Source organism: Gorilla gorilla, chromosome 14 (genome assembly GCF_029281585.2).
Source record: "Gorilla gorilla gorilla isolate KB3781 chromosome 14, NHGRI_mGorGor1-v2.1_pri, whole genome shotgun sequence".
NCBI classification, from domain to species: domain Eukaryota; kingdom Metazoa; phylum Chordata; class Mammalia; order Primates; family Hominidae; genus Gorilla; species Gorilla gorilla.
Genome location: NC_073238.2, coordinates 64,052,826 through 64,071,271, shown reverse-complemented (window position 1 = coordinate 64,071,271; position 18,446 = coordinate 64,052,826). Strand labels below are relative to the sequence as shown.

Here is an 18,446-nt window from a genome sequence, read left to right as displayed (position 1 = left end):
ACCTTGTGATCTGCTCGTCTTGGCCTCCCAGAATGCTGGGATTACAGGCGTAAGCCACCACACCCGACCCAATTTCACCTTTTATTTTAGATTCAGGGAATACATATGCAGGTTTGTTACATGGGTATAGTGTGTGATGCTGAGCTTTGGAGTATGATTGATTCCATCACCCAGGTAGTGAGCATAGTATCCAATAGGTAGTTTTTTAGCCTGTGTACCCCTCCCTCCCTGCCCCTGTAGTAGTCTCCAGTGTCTATTGTTCCTGTCTTTATATCCACATGTACCCCATATTTAGTTCCCATTTCTAAGTGACAACATGTATTTGGTTTTCTGTTCCTGTGTTAATTCACATAGGATAATGGCCTCTAGCTGCATCCATGATTTTGTTCTTTTTTATGGCCGTGTAGTATTCCATGGTGTATATATACCACATTTTCTTTTTCCAGTCTACTGTCGACGGGCACCTAGGCTGATTCCATGTCTTTGCTATTGTGAATAGTGCTGTGATGAACATACAGGTGCATGTTTTTTTTTTTTTTTTTGGTAGAACAATTTATTTTCCTTTGGATGTATACCCCAGTCTTGGGATTCCTGGGTTGAATGGTAGTTCTGTTTTAAGTTCTTTAAGAAATCTCCAAACTGCTTTCCACAGTGGCTGAACTAATGTACATTCCCACTAACAGTGTATAGTGTTGCCTCTGCTGTATAGCCTCGCCAACATCTTTTGTTTTTGACTTTTTGATAATGGCCATTCTGACTGGCGTGAGATAGTATCTCATTGTGGTTTTGATTTGGATTTCTCTGATGATTAGTGATGTTGAATATTTTTTCATATATTTGTTGCCTAGAACTTTTTCATCACCCCAAAGTGAAACTCTGTACCCATTAAACAGTAACTCCCCATTCCTACCTCCCCCCAGCTCCTGGCACCCACAATTCTACTTTGTCTCCATGAATTTGACTGTTCTAGGTGCCTCATGTAAGTGGAATCATGGAATATTTGTCTAACTTATTAGCATAATGTCTTCAGGGTTCATCCCTGTTGTTGTATGTATCAGAATTTCCTCCTAAGGGTGAATAATATTCTATCGTATGTGTAGACCACATTTTGTTTATCCATTCATCTGTTCATGGATATTTGGATTATTTTCACATTTTGGCTATTGTGAATAATGCTGCTTTGACCGTTGGTATACAACTATCTGTTCAAGTCTCTCCTTTCAGTTCTTTGGGGTATATGCTAGAAATGGAGTTTATCTAGATAATATAATTCTAATGTTTTTTTTTTTTTTGAGGAATCACCATCTGGTTTTCTATAGCAGCTGTATCATCTTACATTTCTACCATCTACATTTAATTTTATATTAATAATTCATTTTTCCAGATTTTGCCTGAAACATTCTGCCACTCTACGTTATGAATCTAAAGCAAGAATACATCTTAAAACTTCTAACAGCCTAGGGGTAAAACATAATTCAAATAATTGAACTTTTATTTTCATTGGAAATATTTGTTCATTTTATTGGTCACAAAGTGTTTGTTATAGAAATTTGGGACTGGCCGAGCATGGTGGCTCACGCCTCTAATCCCAGCACTTTGGGAGGCTGAGGTGGGCAGATCACCTGAGGTCAGGAGTTTGAGACCAGCCTGGCTAACATGGTGAAACCCCATCTCTACTAAAAATACAAAAATTAGCCAGGCGTGGTGGTGCACACCTGTAATCCCAGCCACTCAGGAGGCTGAGGCACAAGAATTGCTTGAACTGGGGAGGTGGAGGTTGCAGTGAGCCAAGATGGTGCCAGTGTACTCCAGACTGGGCGACAGAGCGAGACTCTGTCCACCCCCCACCCCCCAAAAAAGAAATTTGGGACTATATTTTAAAAATACAAAGAAGGCCAGGTGTGGTGGCTCACGCCTGTAATCCCAGCACTTTGGGAGGCTGAGGTGGGTGGATCACTTGAGGTCAGGAGTTTGAGACTAGCCTGGCCAACATGGTGAAACCCCTTCTCTACTAAAAATACAAAGATTAGCTAGGCATGGTGGTGGACACCTGTAATTCCAGCTACTCGGGAGGCTGAGGCACAAGAATTGCTCAAACTGATGAGGGGGAGTTTGCAGTGAGCCAAGATGGTGCCAGTGTACTCCAGACTGGACAACAGAGCGAGGCTCTGTCTCAAAAAAAAAAAAAAAAAAAAAAAAAAAAGAAAGAAATTTGGGACTATATTTTAAAAATACAAAGAAGGCCAGGTGCGGTGGCTCACGTCTGTAATCCCAGCACTTTGGGAGGCCGAGGTAGGTGGATCACTTGAGGTTGGGAGTTTGAGACCAGCCTGGCCAACATGGTGAAACCCCGTCTCTACTAAAAAAATACAAAATTAGCCGGGCGTGATGGTGGGCGCCTGTAATCCCAGCTACTTGGGAGGCTGAGGCAGGAGAATTGCTTGAACCCAGGAGGCGGAGATTGCAGTGAGCCAAGATCGTGCCACTGCACTCCAGCTTGGGCAACAAGAGCGAAACTCCATCTCAAAAAAAAAAAAAAAAGATGAGGAATTGTATCTAATTTCTAAAGGGAAAGTGAGGTAAGAGACTGATAGGACTTGTTTTCTGGCCACAACCCTGCTGACGAAAACAAACAAACGAACAAACTAAAGAAGTGGGGATGGCAGGCCAAAAAATAGAATAAAAATACAAAGAAAGAAAATGATGCCACCTGTAATCTCTCCGTTGAGATATATTTTGGTGTATACATTTCTGTATATATTATACTTTAGAAAAATTGTAATCATACAGGACATTGTTTTATAACATAGCTAAGCTAACTAAGTCTTACAGGGTACATTTATTTTTGTGGTTTTGTTTTGAATTTGGGATGTGCACATAGTTTAGCTGTATGACGTGTTTGGGTGGCAGCTTCTGTTGGGATGCTTCCTTGGGGGGTGCTTATAATTTGGACAAAGCATAGCACCATGGGAAGGAAGAGAGTTGGGCTACCTTGCTCAGGGTACTTACCAAGGTACTTGACTGTCAGGGAAGGCCTGGGCTGAATAGGCCAGTTGAAGGTTCTTTCCATTAGCAGTGCCTCCTCCTTCATACAGGAATAGAACACAAATAGAATCACTTCATATCTTCCTGTTTGAAGCATCTAAATTATTGTGCAACCCTCTGGAGTGATTATTATTATTACTATTATTTTGAGACAGAGTCTCACTCTTATCACCCAGGACAGTTGCATAGTCTTGGCTCACTGAAACCTCTGCCTCCTGGGCTCAGATGATCCTCCCACCTCAGCCTCCTGAGTAGCTGAGATTACCAGCGTGCGCCACCACACCCGGGGTAATTTTTGTATTTTTAGTGGAGACAGGGTTTTGCCATGTTGGCCAGTCTGGTCTCAAACTCCTGACCTCAACTGATCTGCCTGCCTCAGCCTCCCAGAAGTGCTGGGATTACAGGTGTGAGCCACCGTGCCCAGCCTGGAATGATTATTTAAATGAAATTTAGTTGAACTACATTTATATTCCTTTGAAATGAAATCCATAGTTAGAATAAGTCTGTTAATACTTTTCTTTCATGTTTAGGCAAATTTAGTAGATGTCATGATATCAGAGCTGTCCTAAATAATGTTGCTGTTCCTTGCAATGGATCTTGCGTTTTTTTTTTTTTTTCTGAGACAGAGTCTCGCTCTGTTGCCTAGGCTGGAGTGCAGTGGCATGATCTCGGCTCACTGCAACCTCCACCTCCCAGGTTCAAACGATCCTTCCACCTCAGCCTCCCAAGTAGCTGGGACACCACGTGCATGCCACTACTCCTGGATAATTTCTGTATTTTTTGTAGAGGTAGGGTTTCACCGTGTCATCTAGGCTGGTCTGAAACTTCTGGACTCAAGTGATCTGCCTGCCTCTACCTCCCAAAGTGCTGGAATTACAAGTATGAGCCACTGCACCTGGTAGATCCTGTATTTTTGAGTCATTGTTAACCGCACAGTTCTGAAGTCTGACATAGATTTTATCACAGATGAAATACTCATTAATTTTTAGATTGCACCTGCTTTAGTTTATTGGATTGATAGTGTATACACATTAATTCTTCTTAAGGTTGATATAATTATGATCCTTAATGTGGTTTTCTTAATAGTAGTAAAAGGTGCCACTGCCTCCAGGAAAATGGAATAATTAAAGACCTCACCACAATAGTCAAATTATAATGAGGATGGTGGTAATTTTGAGTAAATTAGAAAGTTTTGGTGGTATTTACAGTTACGCTCTGCTGCCTTAGGAGGGAAATGCCACGTGCCCAAGTTAAGGACCCTGTTCTGTTGTTCTGCCTGGCACATAGCCCCACAAAACCTCTCAGGGAACCTTGTCTGAATTCCAAGGATGCCAGTTCATGTTCTCAGCTGCCCAGGTTGAGCATGGTCTAATGAAGACACACTTTGTGCCTTAGCAGTCTCCAGCCCAAGGATGCACCTTGTATGTTGTGAGCTCCGAGGACAGAGGTCACATGTGTTCTCTAGGCCTGCCTCTCAATGGTTGATGCAAAAGTGCAGGAATAAATGACATTCATGAGGTTTAACCAGGCAAATCTAGGCAGAAGCATTTTGCGGAATGCTTTTTATTGGGAAAGTGGATACTTCTTTTTTTTTTGAGATGGAGTTTCGCTCTTCTTGCCCAGGCTGGAGTGCAGTGGTGCAGTCTCGGTTCACTGCAACCTCCACCTCCCAGGTTCAAGCGATTCTCCTGCCTCAGCCTCTTGAGTAGCTGGGATTACAGGCATGTGCCACCATGCTTGGTTAATTTTGTATTTTTAGTAGAGACAGGGTTTCTCCATGTTGGTCAGGCTGGTCTCGAACTCCCCACCTCAGGTGGTCCGCCTGCCTTGGCCTCTCAAAGTGCTGGGATTACAGGTGTGAGCTACCCCGCCTGGCCTGGATACTTTTTATATTGGAAACAGTTTAAAGACAGATGCTGCTGTACATTTACAAGGCAAGATAAAGTCAGAAAGAAGTGATGTTGAGGAAGTTCAGCCCTTCAAGGGCCAGGACTGATATTCTCCATAAGAAAAATTAGAGGGGTCTGCTGTGTGACCTTGGCATCATTTCACCTTTGAGCCGCAGTCCTCATCTGTCAGAAATGGTTTACAGTCTCCTTCTCACAAGAGTATTACGAAGATTAAATGAAATAATGTATGGAAGCTACCTAATTAACAGTGTCTACGACAAGGCAGGTTCAGGATAGTTATTCGTTTCTTCTTTCCTGCTGTTAGCTTTGCTTGATTGTCTTGCTAGGGATAATTACTTGCTTGGCCAATATTACTGCCTCTGTTGTTCTTATCCGTTCAAGAAATCACCCAGCTTCTTCATTATATCTTGAACATAAAATGACAAATTTCTAGGTTTGGGGGAAACCCAGGCTCAAAACAGCAAACAGCTGTCATACTGATTGATTTTAAAAGCAAACCTGGGACACAGGCCTCAGCACTCTGTTGTTACCACTCTACCAAGCCTGTTAGGGATGCCTTTTTCTTTTATGATGGGTATGGACATGTAAGATACATGACCTGTTTCTTGAATTGACTCTTAAATGACAAGTCTTTGGAGAAATACCTTGTAAAATAAAGCTTCATGTGATTTAGTAGTGGGTGAAGTCAGTGCGTATAATAATGCCCCATCATTATGAAGGTTAGCTTGATCTTGCAGTAGATTACCAAACCCTTAGGGCAGAGTTGCCCATATTTGTTTAATGATTTTAGAATAATTGTGCTGCTGTCAGGAAGTTGTGTGGTTTTGAATGTCTTACCTTTTGTGTTGTAATTTTAAAGGTGGTGAGTCATATTTTTGGCTAATTCTGTGTCATGTAAAATTAAACATTTTGAAGACTAACTCGATATGGTTCATAATTCCAGGAAAACCTGCTTCTGGATTTTATTGAAATTTACTTACCTGCTTGTATGGCTTTATATGGCTTGACTTCTTATGACTCCTTTCTCCATCTGTTTTGTAAGAGGCACAAGAGGTCGTTTGAGGGGCATCTTGTTCCTTTTTGTTTATTTTATTAATCTTTTTGAGACAGGGTCTCCCTCTGTCACCCAGGCTAGAGTGCAGCATTGTGATCTCAGCTCAACTGCAGCCTTGACTTCCTGGGCTCAAGCAATCCTCTCACCTCAGCCTCCTGAGTAACTGAGACTGCAGGCATGCGCCACCATGCCTGGCTAATAATTTTTCTTTTTCTTTCTTTTTTTTTTTTTTTTTTTTTGAGACAGGGTCTCTTACTCTGCCACCCAGACAAGGAGTACAGTGATGCAGTCTCGGCTCACAGCAACCTCTGCCTCCTGGGCTCAAGTGATTCTCCTGCCTCAGCCTCCCGAGTAGCTGGGATTACAGGCATGCGCCACTACCGCCAGGCTAATTTTTTTTGTATTTTCAGTAAAGATGGGGTTTCACTATGTTTGCCAGGCTGGTCACGAACTCTTGACCTCAAGTGATCTACCCACCTTGGTCTCCCAAAGTGCTGGGATTACAGGAGTGAGCTACCGCGCCCGGCGTTTTTTTTTTTTTTTTAATTTTTTTTATTTTTTGTAGAAATGGGGTTTCGCCATGTTGCCCAGGCTGGTCTCAAACTGCTGAGCTCAAGCAGTCCTTCCGGCTTGGGCTCCCATAGCGCTAGGATTACAGGCGTGAGCTACTGCGCCCAGCCTTTATTTTTACACTTTTAAAAGCATTTAAGATCATCTTACCATACAAAGAATACTTATAAATCAAGAACAAGAAAAAGAACAATGATCCAGTAGAAGAAGATAGGCACTTTGCACAAAAGGCTGACAGTGGGCTCTTAAAATGTGAGTGAGAGGTGAAGAGTTCAGACTCAGGCTTCAGGTTGCCTGGGTGCAGATCCCGACTCTGCCACTTACAAGTTTGAGCAGATTCTTAAAATCTTTTTCTCCATTTCCTTATTGGTAAAGTGAGGATTAAATGAATGAATAAATATAAATTTTCTAAAAATAGTGCTTGGCACATAGTGCCCAGTAAGTTAGTTGTTATTGTTGCAATTATTCTGATCATTATTTTTTGTTTTCGAGACAGAGTCTCACTCTGTCACCAGGCTGGAGTTCAGTGGCACAATCTCAGTTCACTGCAACCTCCGCCTCCCGGGTTCAAGTGATTCTCCTGCCTCAGCCTCCTGAGTAGCTGGGACTGCAGGCACACACCACCATGCCCAGCTAATTTTTGTATTTTTAGTAGAGATAAGGTTTCACCATGTTGGTCAGGATGGTCTCGATCTCTTGACCTCGTGATCTGCCCACCTTGGCCTCCCAAAGTGCTGGGATTACAGGTGTGAGCCACCGCCCACCGGCCTGATTATTTTTTTAAGTGACATCCAACTCTACTCATCACAGGGAAATGCCAGTTTAAACAAAACTGAAATACCATGAGAGTACGCTGTGTGGGAAGGGTGCGTGTAAACAGGTGCCATCCTACATCCATGGTGATTTTATATATGGCCACTACTTCAATAGAAGACTGTTTGAAATATTAATAGCTAGTAACAGTAAAATAGCTATTAGACTTTGACCTAGCAATTTTCATTTTTAGGAATTTATTTTAGAAATTTCTGTATAAAACAAGACATGTCAATACAATAATGTGCAGGCAACAATTGCACTATTGTTCTAGCAAAAGACTGGAATTGACTTAAATGTCTCTCAGTAGAAAATAAGGTAAATTGCTAAATCGATGTAATGGAATGCTATAGTACCATTGGAAAGAAATGTAGCAGGTCTATGTGTGCTAATATAGAATGATTTCCCCGATGTACTGTTAAGTAGGGAAAAAAAACTTCCATTTGTGCTTTTGTTTTTAAAGATACACATACACCTATGCATACATGTAGTACTTCCATGAGCACTGTTTCCAGAAGGAATTACAGATCACTGGGAACAGTGGTGGCCTTTGAGGAGAGGGTCAGGGAGGGATGATAAGGAGACTTTCTTTCTTATCCCCTTTTGTCCATTTGAAACCAAAGTTTTTTTCCCATTTTCATGTATTACTCCCCTGACAAATCTTTTACTTGTCCTCACCCATACCTCCCCCTCCACCTGCACACAGATTTGTCAAGACATTCAAATGTTATTCCAGTAGTCTGGCTATGAAGGGACAATGAATAGCCTGATTTGACGGCGTTTAATCCTCATTGAATTTGTGGTATGATACCTGGGGCTGAAGCTGATCCTTGTCATCCGAGTTGGTGCTAGTGGGAAGAATATCTCTGGTGGGTGGGGACAAGGCTTTGGCTAAGCATGCTCCAGCTGCAGGCACCCTCTGTGTGCTGTTGGAGGTGCTGGAGCCAGAACTTGGTCTTGACCTGCTGCTTTGGCTGTTTTTAGAGGTCTAAGAAGAGGGTGAGTTGGAAGCACATGTGGAATAGATAAGCACTGACTAGGAAGTGGGCAAGACAAACAGCTAGTTCTTGCACGTTATTCTCTTGTAGGAAAGGCCGGGGTTTGAAGGTGGAGGAGGGATTGCACACATGGCTGGGGGAAAGTGAGTGATCCATGTAACCAAAGGTAGTTCATTTATTCTAGAATCAGCTTTTGTTAGTATTTATTAACAGGTCTTTTTTTTGAAAGTTAGCTCAGTGACTATTTAATTTTTTTCTGGAATCCTTTCTGTTCCAGCAGAGATGTCGGCTTATTTATAGGAATTGCTTGAAGCCAGAGTCATGGTGGATGTCGGAAAGTGGCCCATCTTCACTCTACTCTCCTCTCAAGAGATCGCGTCTATTCGGAAGGCGTGTGTCTTCGGCACCTCAGCCAGTGAAGCACTGTACGTTACTGACAATGATGAGGTAAGAGTCTCTTAAAACCTAGTTTCGTTTTAGGACTTATTTGGCAATTGGTCTTCAAAGTGTCCAGTTCAAAGATGGAGAAAAGGCGGGGTATAAATAAAGAGATCCTGAAGTTCAGGAAGACTATGGCTTTGATAGTTTCTCTTTTTTCAGTTTCTTGATTTAATACCCGTCTACTCCATAGCACTCTGAGTTTCATAATATAGACAAACATTCTGAAACGTAAGCAATGTCCACAGAGGTTGAATTTTTCTTAACAACCATATCAGTCTCTTTTCACCTCCTGAGCTCTGTAGTTGAAATGTCTTATTTTCAGAGGAGAGAAGGGAGCTTTTAATACAGCTTTCGGTCAAAAGACTCAGAAAAAAAACTATCTATTTTCTAGGTCTTTGTATTTGGACTGAACTATAGTAACTGTCTAGGAACTGGAGATAACCAGAGTACACTTGTACCCAAAAAGCTAGAAGGCTTATGTGGAAAGAAGATTAAAAGCCTCAGTTACGGGAGTGGACCACATGTTCTTCTCAGCACCGAAGGTAAGGAGGGAACCCATCTAACTTTTCAGTTTGTAAGAAATTGACCGGTTAATTCTAAGCTTAGGGGAGATAGGGCTATACCAGATAACTGATTTTGGATTGTTTGCTTCTTAATTTCTGAGAGGAAGTACATAAAGCAGGTGAAAGTTAAACACTTCGGGCTAACTCTGGAAAAGCTATAGGATGTCTTGCAAATTAGGCAAACTTCTGAGGTTTTCGACTGCTTCCATAAAGCTGTGGAAGATTAGATATAGCAAATGAATGGTCCTTCCAGCCTAATTTTTCAGTGGATTTGTGGTTGCAATGCAACTTTTTTATTTATTTATTTATTTATTTAATTATTATTTTTTTAAATTGATCATTCTTGGGTGTTTCTCGCATAGGGGGATTTGGCAGGGTCATAGGACAATAGTGGAGGGAAGGTCAGCAGATAAACAAGTGAACAAAGGTCTGTGGTTTTCCTAGGCAGAGGACCTTGCGGCCTACCGCAGTGTTTGTGTCCCTGGGTACTTGAGATTAGGGAGTGGTGATGATTCTTAACGAGCATGCTGCCTTCAAGCATCTGTTTAACAAAGCACATCTTGCACCTCCCTTAATCCATTTAACCCTGAGTGGACACAGCACGTTTCAGAGAGCACCGGGTTGGGGGTAAGGTCATAGATCAACAGGATCCCAAGGCAGAAGAATTTTTCTTAGTACAGAACAAAATGGAGTCTCCTATGTCTACTTCTTTCTACACAGACACAGCAACAATCTGATTTCTCTATCTTTTCCCCACATTTCCCCCTTTTCTATTCGACAAAACCGCCATCGTCATCATGGCCCGTTCTCGATGAGCTGTTGGGTACACCTCCCAGACAGGATGGCCGCCGGGAAGAGGCGCTCCTCACTTCCCAGACTGGGCAGCCGGGCAGAGGGGCTCCTCACATCCCAGACGATGGGCGGCCAGGCAGAGACGCTCCTCACTTCCCAGACAGGGTGGTGGCCGGGCAGAGGCTGCAATCTCGGCACTTTGGGAGGCCAAGGCAGGCGGCTGGGAGATGGAGGTTGTAGCTAGCCGAGATCACGCCACTGCACTCCAGCCTGGGCAACATTGAGCACTGAGTGAATGAGACTCCGTCTGCAATCCCGGCACCTCGGGAGGCCAAGGCTGGCAGATCACTCGCGGTTAGGAGCTGGAGACCAGCCCGGCCAACACAGCGAAACCCCGTCTCCACCAAAAAAAATACGGAAACCAGTCAGGCGTGGTGGCGCACGCCTGCAATCGCAGGCACTCTGCAGGCTGAGGCAGGAGAATCAGGCAGGGAGGTTGCAGTGAGCCGAGATGGCAGCAGTATAGTCCAGCTTCGGCTCGGCATCAGAGGGAGACCGTGGAAAGAGAGGGAGAGGGAGACCGTGGGGAGAGGGAGAGGGAGCGGGAGAGGGAGAGGGAGCGGGAGAGGGAGAGGGAGCGGGAGCGGGAGAGGGAGCGGGACAGCTCCAATCCTATTCCTTAATAGCTCACTGGTCTTTGTTCTGCAATGCAACTTTCAGGGTTCCTTTGGTACGTTTTTCTTTTCTTTCTTTCTTTTTTTTTTGAGACGGAGTCTCTCTCTGTCGCCCAAGCTGGAGTGCAGTGGTGCAATCTCGGCTCACTGCATGCTCCACCTCCTGGGTTCACGCCATTCTCCTGCCTCAGCCTCCCGAGTAGCTGGGACTACAGGCGCCCGCCACCATGCCTGGCTAATTTTTTGTATTTTTTGTACAGATGGGGTTTCACCGTGTTAGCCAGGATGGTCTCGATCTCCTGACCTCGTGATCCGCCCGCCTCAGCCTCCCAAAGTGCTGGGATTACAGGCGTGAGCCACCGCGCCCGGCATTTTTTTTTTTTTTTTTTTGAGAAGGAGTCTCGCTCTGTCTCCAGGCTGGAGTGCAGTGGCATGATCTCGGCCCACTCAACCTCCATCTCCTGGGCTCAAGCGATTCTTCTGCCTCAACCTCCCGCGTAGCTGAGACCACAGACGCGTGCCACCACGCCCCGGCTAATTTTTGTACTTTTAGTAGAGGCTGGGTTTCATCATATTGGCCAGGTTGGTCTCGAACTCCTGACCTCGTGATCCGCCCACCTTGGCTTCCCAAAGTGCTGGGATTACAGGCATGAGCCACTGTGCCCGGCCGGTACCTTTTTCTAAACACAGATGCTACCTGGCTTTCCTTTCTTTGTGCATTGCTTGCATCTTGAATTGGGAAATCTTTGTCTGTTCTCTGGCATTCATGTAGTTGCCATATCGAAAGAACCGGGGATGCAGGTTGATAGGTTCTTGTCCTTTTTTACTCTGCCTCTTCAAGATCACTAAGGGAGAGTGGACATTTTGTATGTGTGTGTAATCGATCTGTACTGTGGGCACCCAACACTCTCTGAAAATTCATTATCTATTTAAATGCTTCCTTTTATACTTTAGATACATTAACTCTTGCTCTCTTTCTCTGAAGTCCTCAGCTTTTTGTTGGATAATTGTCTAGGGTGGCATTTGGGAGATGATTTGCATCCCGGCCTTTCTTTGTCTAGACTGAGGAATCACAGCTTCCTAGAATGCTGTCACAGGTTTTAGTATCTAGCCTTCTAAGTGCCTGTAACTCCTAACTGAATCTACTTCAGGTTCTCTGCATCTTTCTCAAGGGAGCTGTGAAATCCAAATCTGAGCATCATCATGTGGTATGAATATAACTGGAGTTGAGCATAATAAGGTGATTATCTCACTTTTGCCTTGCGTAATCATGCCTTCTGGCATCACACTGGTTCTTTCTTTCCTTTTTTTTCTTTTGAGACAGAGTCTCGCTCTATCGCCTAGGCTGGAGTGCAGTGGCACGATCTCAGCTCACTGTAACATCAGCCTCCTGGGTTCAAGCAATTCTCATGCCTCAGCCTCCCAAGTACAATTAGAGGCATATGCTACCATGCCTGGCTAATTTTTGTGTTTTTAGTAGAGACAGGGTTTCTCCATGTTGACCAGGCTGATCTTGAACTCCCGACCTCAGGTGATCCACCCATCTCAGCCTCCCAAAGTGCTGGGATTATAAGTGTAAGCCACTGTGCCTGGCCTTTTTTTTTTTTTTTTTTTTTTTTTTTGAGGCAGGGTCTCTCTCTGTCACCCAGGCAGGAGTACAGTGGAGTGATTATGGCTCATTGCAACCTTGACCTCCTGGGCTCAAGCGATCTTCCCACCTCATTTTTAAATTTTTTTGTAGAGACGAGGTCTCACTATGTTGCCTAGGCTGGTCTCAAACTCCTGGGCTCAAGTGATCCTTGTGGCTCGGCCTCCCAAACTGTTGGGATTACAGGTGTGAGCCACTATGCCCAGCAACTTTTGCTATTTTGTATGTGACTGTTTTTTCCTCTTTGGAAGCTTCAAGGATCTTTTTTTTATTTTTATTTTTATTTTTTTAAGTATTGTGATATAATCATGATTCTGTACTCTGGTGTAATTTTTAATTTATTGTATTGGTCATTTCTGGAAATTTCTTCTTGTAATATTTCATGAATAGTTTCCCTTGTTGGCTGTGTGTGGTGGCTCATGCCTGTAATCCCAGCACTTTGGGAAGCCAAGGCAGGACGTTTGCTCCAGGCCGGGAGTTCAAGACCAGCCTGGTCAACATAGCGAGGCCATGTCTCTTAAAAAAAAAAAAAAAAAAAAAAGCTGGGGATGGTGGCACGCACCTGTAGTCTCAGCTACTCAGGAGGCTGAGGCAGGAGGATCAGTTGAGCCCAGGAGTTTGAGGTTGCAGTGAGCTATGATTGCGCTACTGCACTCCAGCCTTTGTGACAGAGTGAGGGTCAGAGTGAGACCCCATCTCAAAAAAAGAAAAATTTTCTTCTTTGTTTTCTCCTTTATGGAATTTGTCTTAGAAAGTTAGAGATTCTGGAGTGATCTTCCTATTTTTTTTTTTTTTTTTTTGAGACAGGGTCTCTCTGTCCAGGCTAGAGTGCGGTGGTGCAATCTTGGCTCACTGCAGCCTCACTGTGTGAGCAGGTGGTTCACACCTGTAACCTCCTGGGCTCAAGCAATCCTCCCACCTCAGCTTCCAAAAGTGCTGGGATTACAGGTGGGAGCCACCATGCCTGGCCTGATCTTCATGATTTTAAAAAAATGTTCTCTCCCGTATGTGTTCTGGGAAATTTCTTCAACTTTATCTTACAACGCTTATGTCAAATTTTTAACATTCCCATTGTTTTATTTCCAAGTGTTCTTTCTTGATCTTTAAATGTTTCTTTCCAGAACTTGTTGCTATTGTTTCATGGGTTCAGCATCTTCTATTTGAGATTATTTAGAATTACAGGTTATTTTAAAATTAACCTTTTTTTTTTTTCTTTGAGATAGAATCCTTTTTGCCCAGGCTGGAGTGCAAGGCACAATCTCAGCTCACTGCAACCTCCGCCTCCTGGGTTCAAGCAATTCTTGTGCCTCAGCCTCCTGAGTAGCTGGGATTACAGGTGCGCGCTACCATGCCTGGCTGATTTTTGTATTTTTTTTTTTTTTTTAGTAGATATGGGATTTCACTATGTTGGCCAGTCTGGTCTTGAACTCCTGACCTCAAGCAATCCACTTGCCTCGGCCTCCCAAAGTGCTGGGATTACAGGCAAGCCCAGCCTCATAGAAACTTGTTATAGGTTTTAGTAACTGGTAGAATTAGCTACCTTCTTGCTTTTTTTTTTTGTAGGGTTTTCCTATTTATTCTTGTTTGTTTATTCTTCCCATTAAACTTTCTAATCAATTTGTCTACCTCCAGAAAGTAACTTTAAGCTTTTATTGCTATTTAAACTTTATAAGTTTATGTAGGAAAAACTAGAATCTTTATGATACTGAATTTTTCCATCCAAGAACAAGGTATGCATTTCTCTATTTAAGTCTATTTTTCTGTTTTCAGGGGTTAAAACACTCATTAGTTTGGACTTTCTTTCACCTGCCGTAACTTTTAACACAATATCATGGATCATACTTTTTGTGTTTCATACTCTTTCTTTCAGTCTTAAGCCTCATCTTTCTCAGGAAGAAATTTCCCATTTATGGTTTCTGTCATAATTTCTGTAGGAGGGAACGGCTCTTGTGAGCCACATGTCACCTGGAAGAGGACTCTGAGTTTGTGTGGGCTGTCTTCGTTCTACAGTAGATAAGTAGAAGTCTGTTTCCCCTGGTTGCCTGGGGACTGCTGTGAGTGACCAGCAGCCTAACTGTAATACTTGGATTTCTGCTGTTGCCCTTGAGTGTTGTTGCCAGGCAGACTGTCCTTAATAGGTTGGGATGTTTTATTACCATGGGAAAGATAAGAGGAGAATGTGTAACTCTGGGAGACCTGCCCTTGGCACTCGGGGGTGCTGTGGAAAGAAATGCCTGAAACGATGGTACTTCAAGAGATAACACAAGAAAAGTTGTCTTCATCAGAATCTCAGAAAAGATAAAGTCATTATAAAAAAAATTCAGACAGATGAGCTTCCGGGTTGGTGACCACATCAAGGTGCTGGGAGGGGGTGGCATGCCAGGGAGGGCATGGGAGCTCCGTGCACCCCTCAGCCTCGCATACCTTACCCTGTGTGTCTCCCCCATTTGGCTGTTCCTGAGTTGAATCTGTTAGAATAAGCTGATTATGCTTTCCAGAGATAGTCACAGCAGTGTGAGTGACAATGCCTCCAGGTGTTGCTAGTCCTCGGCTCTCAAGTCATCCCCAGCCTTTTAATCTTCCTGAGATCACACACACAGTGAAGCAAAGACAAGCCATCTTCATTGTCCCCTGTCCAAATTCCTGACACAGAATAAATGAGCGCAAAAAAATGGTTGTTTTATGTAAAAAAAAAAAAATTCAGCCACATTTCATGCCACTAAAATAAAATAGTCTGCTTCAAAGAAGCCCTGGGACTTTTGTTTCCTTTGTAAACAGTCTATCTCTTTCCCCTGTACTTGGTGAGCGAGTAGCCACACGCCCGCTGTGGGTTCCCCGTGACTTGGTATTTGGTTAAGCAATGGTAAACATTAACATCGAGCTTTCTTATCATCTGCCTTTTTCTTGGCATCTGACACAGAAACTATTGAGATGAATCAAAGTTTTTAGAAAGCCTAATTCTTGCATACGTAAACTTTGCTTTTGATCACAAAACTGATCTTTCTATGTTATTACCAAGTTTTTTCTTTAAAGATTTTGCATCTGTCTATCCCATTCTGTCACCCATCTCTCTCTCCTTTACTCCATCCGTGGTTACTTAATAGAGAGGAGGGGGCAATGGGAGAGAAATGAAGGTTGGAGAAGGAGCTGTACGAAGTTCTGGGGAAGAAAGTACAGGGTTACTATTTCTTTTTGGAGCTGATTTTTTGTGTGCTTTGTGTGCACAGATGGAGTGGTTTATGCCTGGGGCCACAATGGATATAGCCAGCTTGGGAATGGGACAACCAACCAAGGCATTGCTCCCGTCCAGGTCTGTACCAATCTCTTGATCAAGCAAGTGGTGGAAGTGGCTTGTGGTTCACATCATTCAATGGCTCTGGCAGCTGATGGAGAGGTAAGTATGCTGCTTTTATTCTTTATTCTTTTTTTTTTTTTAATCACAGTAAATAACAAGTAACATAAAATTTACCAGCTTCACCAGTTTTAAGTGTATAGTTCAGTGGTGTTAAGTATGTTCACCTTGTCATACAACCGTCACCAGCATGCACCCACAGAACTGTTTCATCCTGCAAAACTGAAACGCTGTACCTGGTAAACATTCACTCCCATTCTGTCCTCCCCCAGCCCCTGACAACAACTTTCTTTTTTTTTTTTTTTTTGAGATGGAGTCTCACTCTGTCACCCAGGCTGGAGTACAGTGGCACGATCTCTGCTCACTGCAAGCTCCGCCTCCCGGGTTTACGCCATTTTCCTGCCTCAGCCTCCCAAGTAGCTGGGACTACAGGCGCCCACCACCACACCCGCCTAATTTTTTGTATTTTTAGTAGAGACAGGGTTTCACCGTGTTAGCCAGGATGGTCTCGATCTCCTGACCCCGTGATCTGCCCACCTTGGCCTCCAAAAGTGCTGGGATTACAGGCGTGAGCCACCGCGCCCAGCCAACAACTTTCTACTCTGTTTCTTTGAGTTTGATTACTCTAGGTACCTCACGTAAGTGGAATCATACAATGTTTGTCCTTTTGTAACTGGTTTATCTGACTTAGCATAATATCCTCAAGGTTCATCCACTTTGTACCATATGATAGGATTCTCTTCATTCCTTTTCAGGGCTGAATAATATTCCATTGGATACATATAGTAAGTGCCCACATAATGTCATTGATAGATTCTTGGAAACTACAACTTTAAGCAAAAAGTCATGTAATGAAACCAGTTTTACCATTGGCTAATTGATAAAAACAAGAGTTAAATTCCTATGGTATATTTCTGGTCACAAAGACATCACCAAACTTCTGAAGACCCAAACCACTTCTTAAACATTGAAATAAATGCAAACTAATACATATATTTAACAAAGATTAATAAAAGCAATAAGAGAATTATTTACCCAATTTATGGTGAATCACTGAGTTGGGGTGATCATAGTGGTGGTGGGTTAAGTCAAGGAATAAATGTTTGCAAAGCAAAAATTACAAGGGGCACCTCCTACCGCCACACAGTTCAAAAGCAAACAATCACAAATGTGACAGCTCACTGAGGGTATTTGACTGTGTTGTTTATTGTTATGCATTTGTACAGTTATTGTCTACTTTGTGAATTTTTTTTTTTTTTTTTTTTTGAGACGGAGTTTCACCCTTCTTGCCCAGGCTGGAGTGCAATGGTACAATCTCGGCTCACTGCAACCTCTGCCTCCTGGGTACAAGTGATTCTCCTGACTCAGCCTCCTGAGTAGCTGGGATTACAGGCGCCTGCCACCATGCCTGGCTAATTTTTTTGTATTTTTAGTAGAGACGGGGTTTCACCATGTTGGCCAGGCTGGTCTCGAACCCCTGACCTCAGGTGATCCTCCCGCCTCGGCCTCCCAAAGTGCTGGGAATACAGGCATAGCCACCACGACAAGCCTACTTTGTGAATTTTTATTTTCTAATAATTTGTATTCATTTATTCATTCATTCATTTTCCAACCCGTTTGTTCCAGTTCAGGGTTGCATGTGGCCACAGCCTCTTCTGGCAGCGCAGGACACCAGGTGGGAAGTAGCCCTGGACAGGACACAGGGTGCACTCATGTATACCCCCACACTCACTCTCACTAGAATCATTGAGACATGTATACAGCTTAGACACAAACTAGTCTGCACAGCTTTGGGGTGTGGGAGGAAATCAGAGTACCCAGAGAAAACCCACATAGACATGGGACATGCAGACTCCACAGACAGTGGCCCTGGCCGGGAATTGACATTTTTTCTCATTAGAGTTATAACAAAATGATGTTGAATGAAATGACGTTTTTCAAGGACCTGCTGTAAGCCACATTTTGTTTGTCTATTCATCTGTTCATGGATGTTTGGATTGTTTCCACTTTTGGCTATTGTGAAAATCCTCTGATTTTAATGACCATATTTGTACTTGATGTGGTGTGAATATTGTAGCCCTGTGCATGTAGCTAAAAACCTTGTGGGAGTGCACTCTCTCTGTAGCATAACGTGTATTGTATAATCAAGATTACACTTTTGATGGCAGTAGAATTCATTCTTTTTTAAAAAAAAATTTTTTTTTGTAGAGACAAGAATCTGACTATGTTGCCCAGGCTGGTCTTGAACTCCCTGGCTTAAGCGATCCTCCTGTCTCGGCCTCCCAAAATGCTGGGATTATAGGTGTGAGCTACCGCACCCAACCTAGAGTTCATTTTTTAAGGCAGCTGAGTCCCATGCTCTTTGCTAAGACTATAGCTCAGATGTGTGACAGTGTTCTGTACTTTTTTTTTTAGTGACCCCATCCTTAAGGTCTATTTTATTTTTCAGTATATGTAATGAGTTTGGAAAAAATAACTTTACTATCCTCCTAGTAGGTACTGTAACACTTGTTCAGCCCCCAAGTTGCGCTTATCTTAAAGGTCACTCATCCTATTGATTCTGTCTTCTAATCTTTTGTACCATCT

The 18,446-nt window shown here is 43.2% G+C and overlaps 1 protein-coding gene across 5 annotated transcripts in view; it reads left to right on the top strand.

Annotated features, from left to right (window-relative positions):
• Positions 1–18,446, top strand: part of RCBTB1 (RCC1 and BTB domain containing protein 1) — a 57,870-nt gene that overhangs the window by 13,957 nt on the left and 25,467 nt on the right. For 3 of the 5 annotated variants that reach the window (XM_031001339.3, XM_031001341.3, XM_031001337.3), the window contains 3 exons: positions 8,671–8,837; positions 9,223–9,373; positions 15,736–15,902. In XM_031001339.3, the coding sequence (XP_030857199.2) occupies positions 8,712–8,837; positions 9,223–9,373; positions 15,736–15,902 (444 nt within the window). In that variant the 5' untranslated portion in view covers positions 8,671–8,711. Of the gene's footprint in view, positions 1–8,667; positions 8,838–9,222; positions 9,374–15,735; positions 15,903–18,446 lie in introns of all 5 variants that reach the window. The other 2 variants (XM_055359853.2, XM_031001338.3) reach the window with 1 other exon arrangement.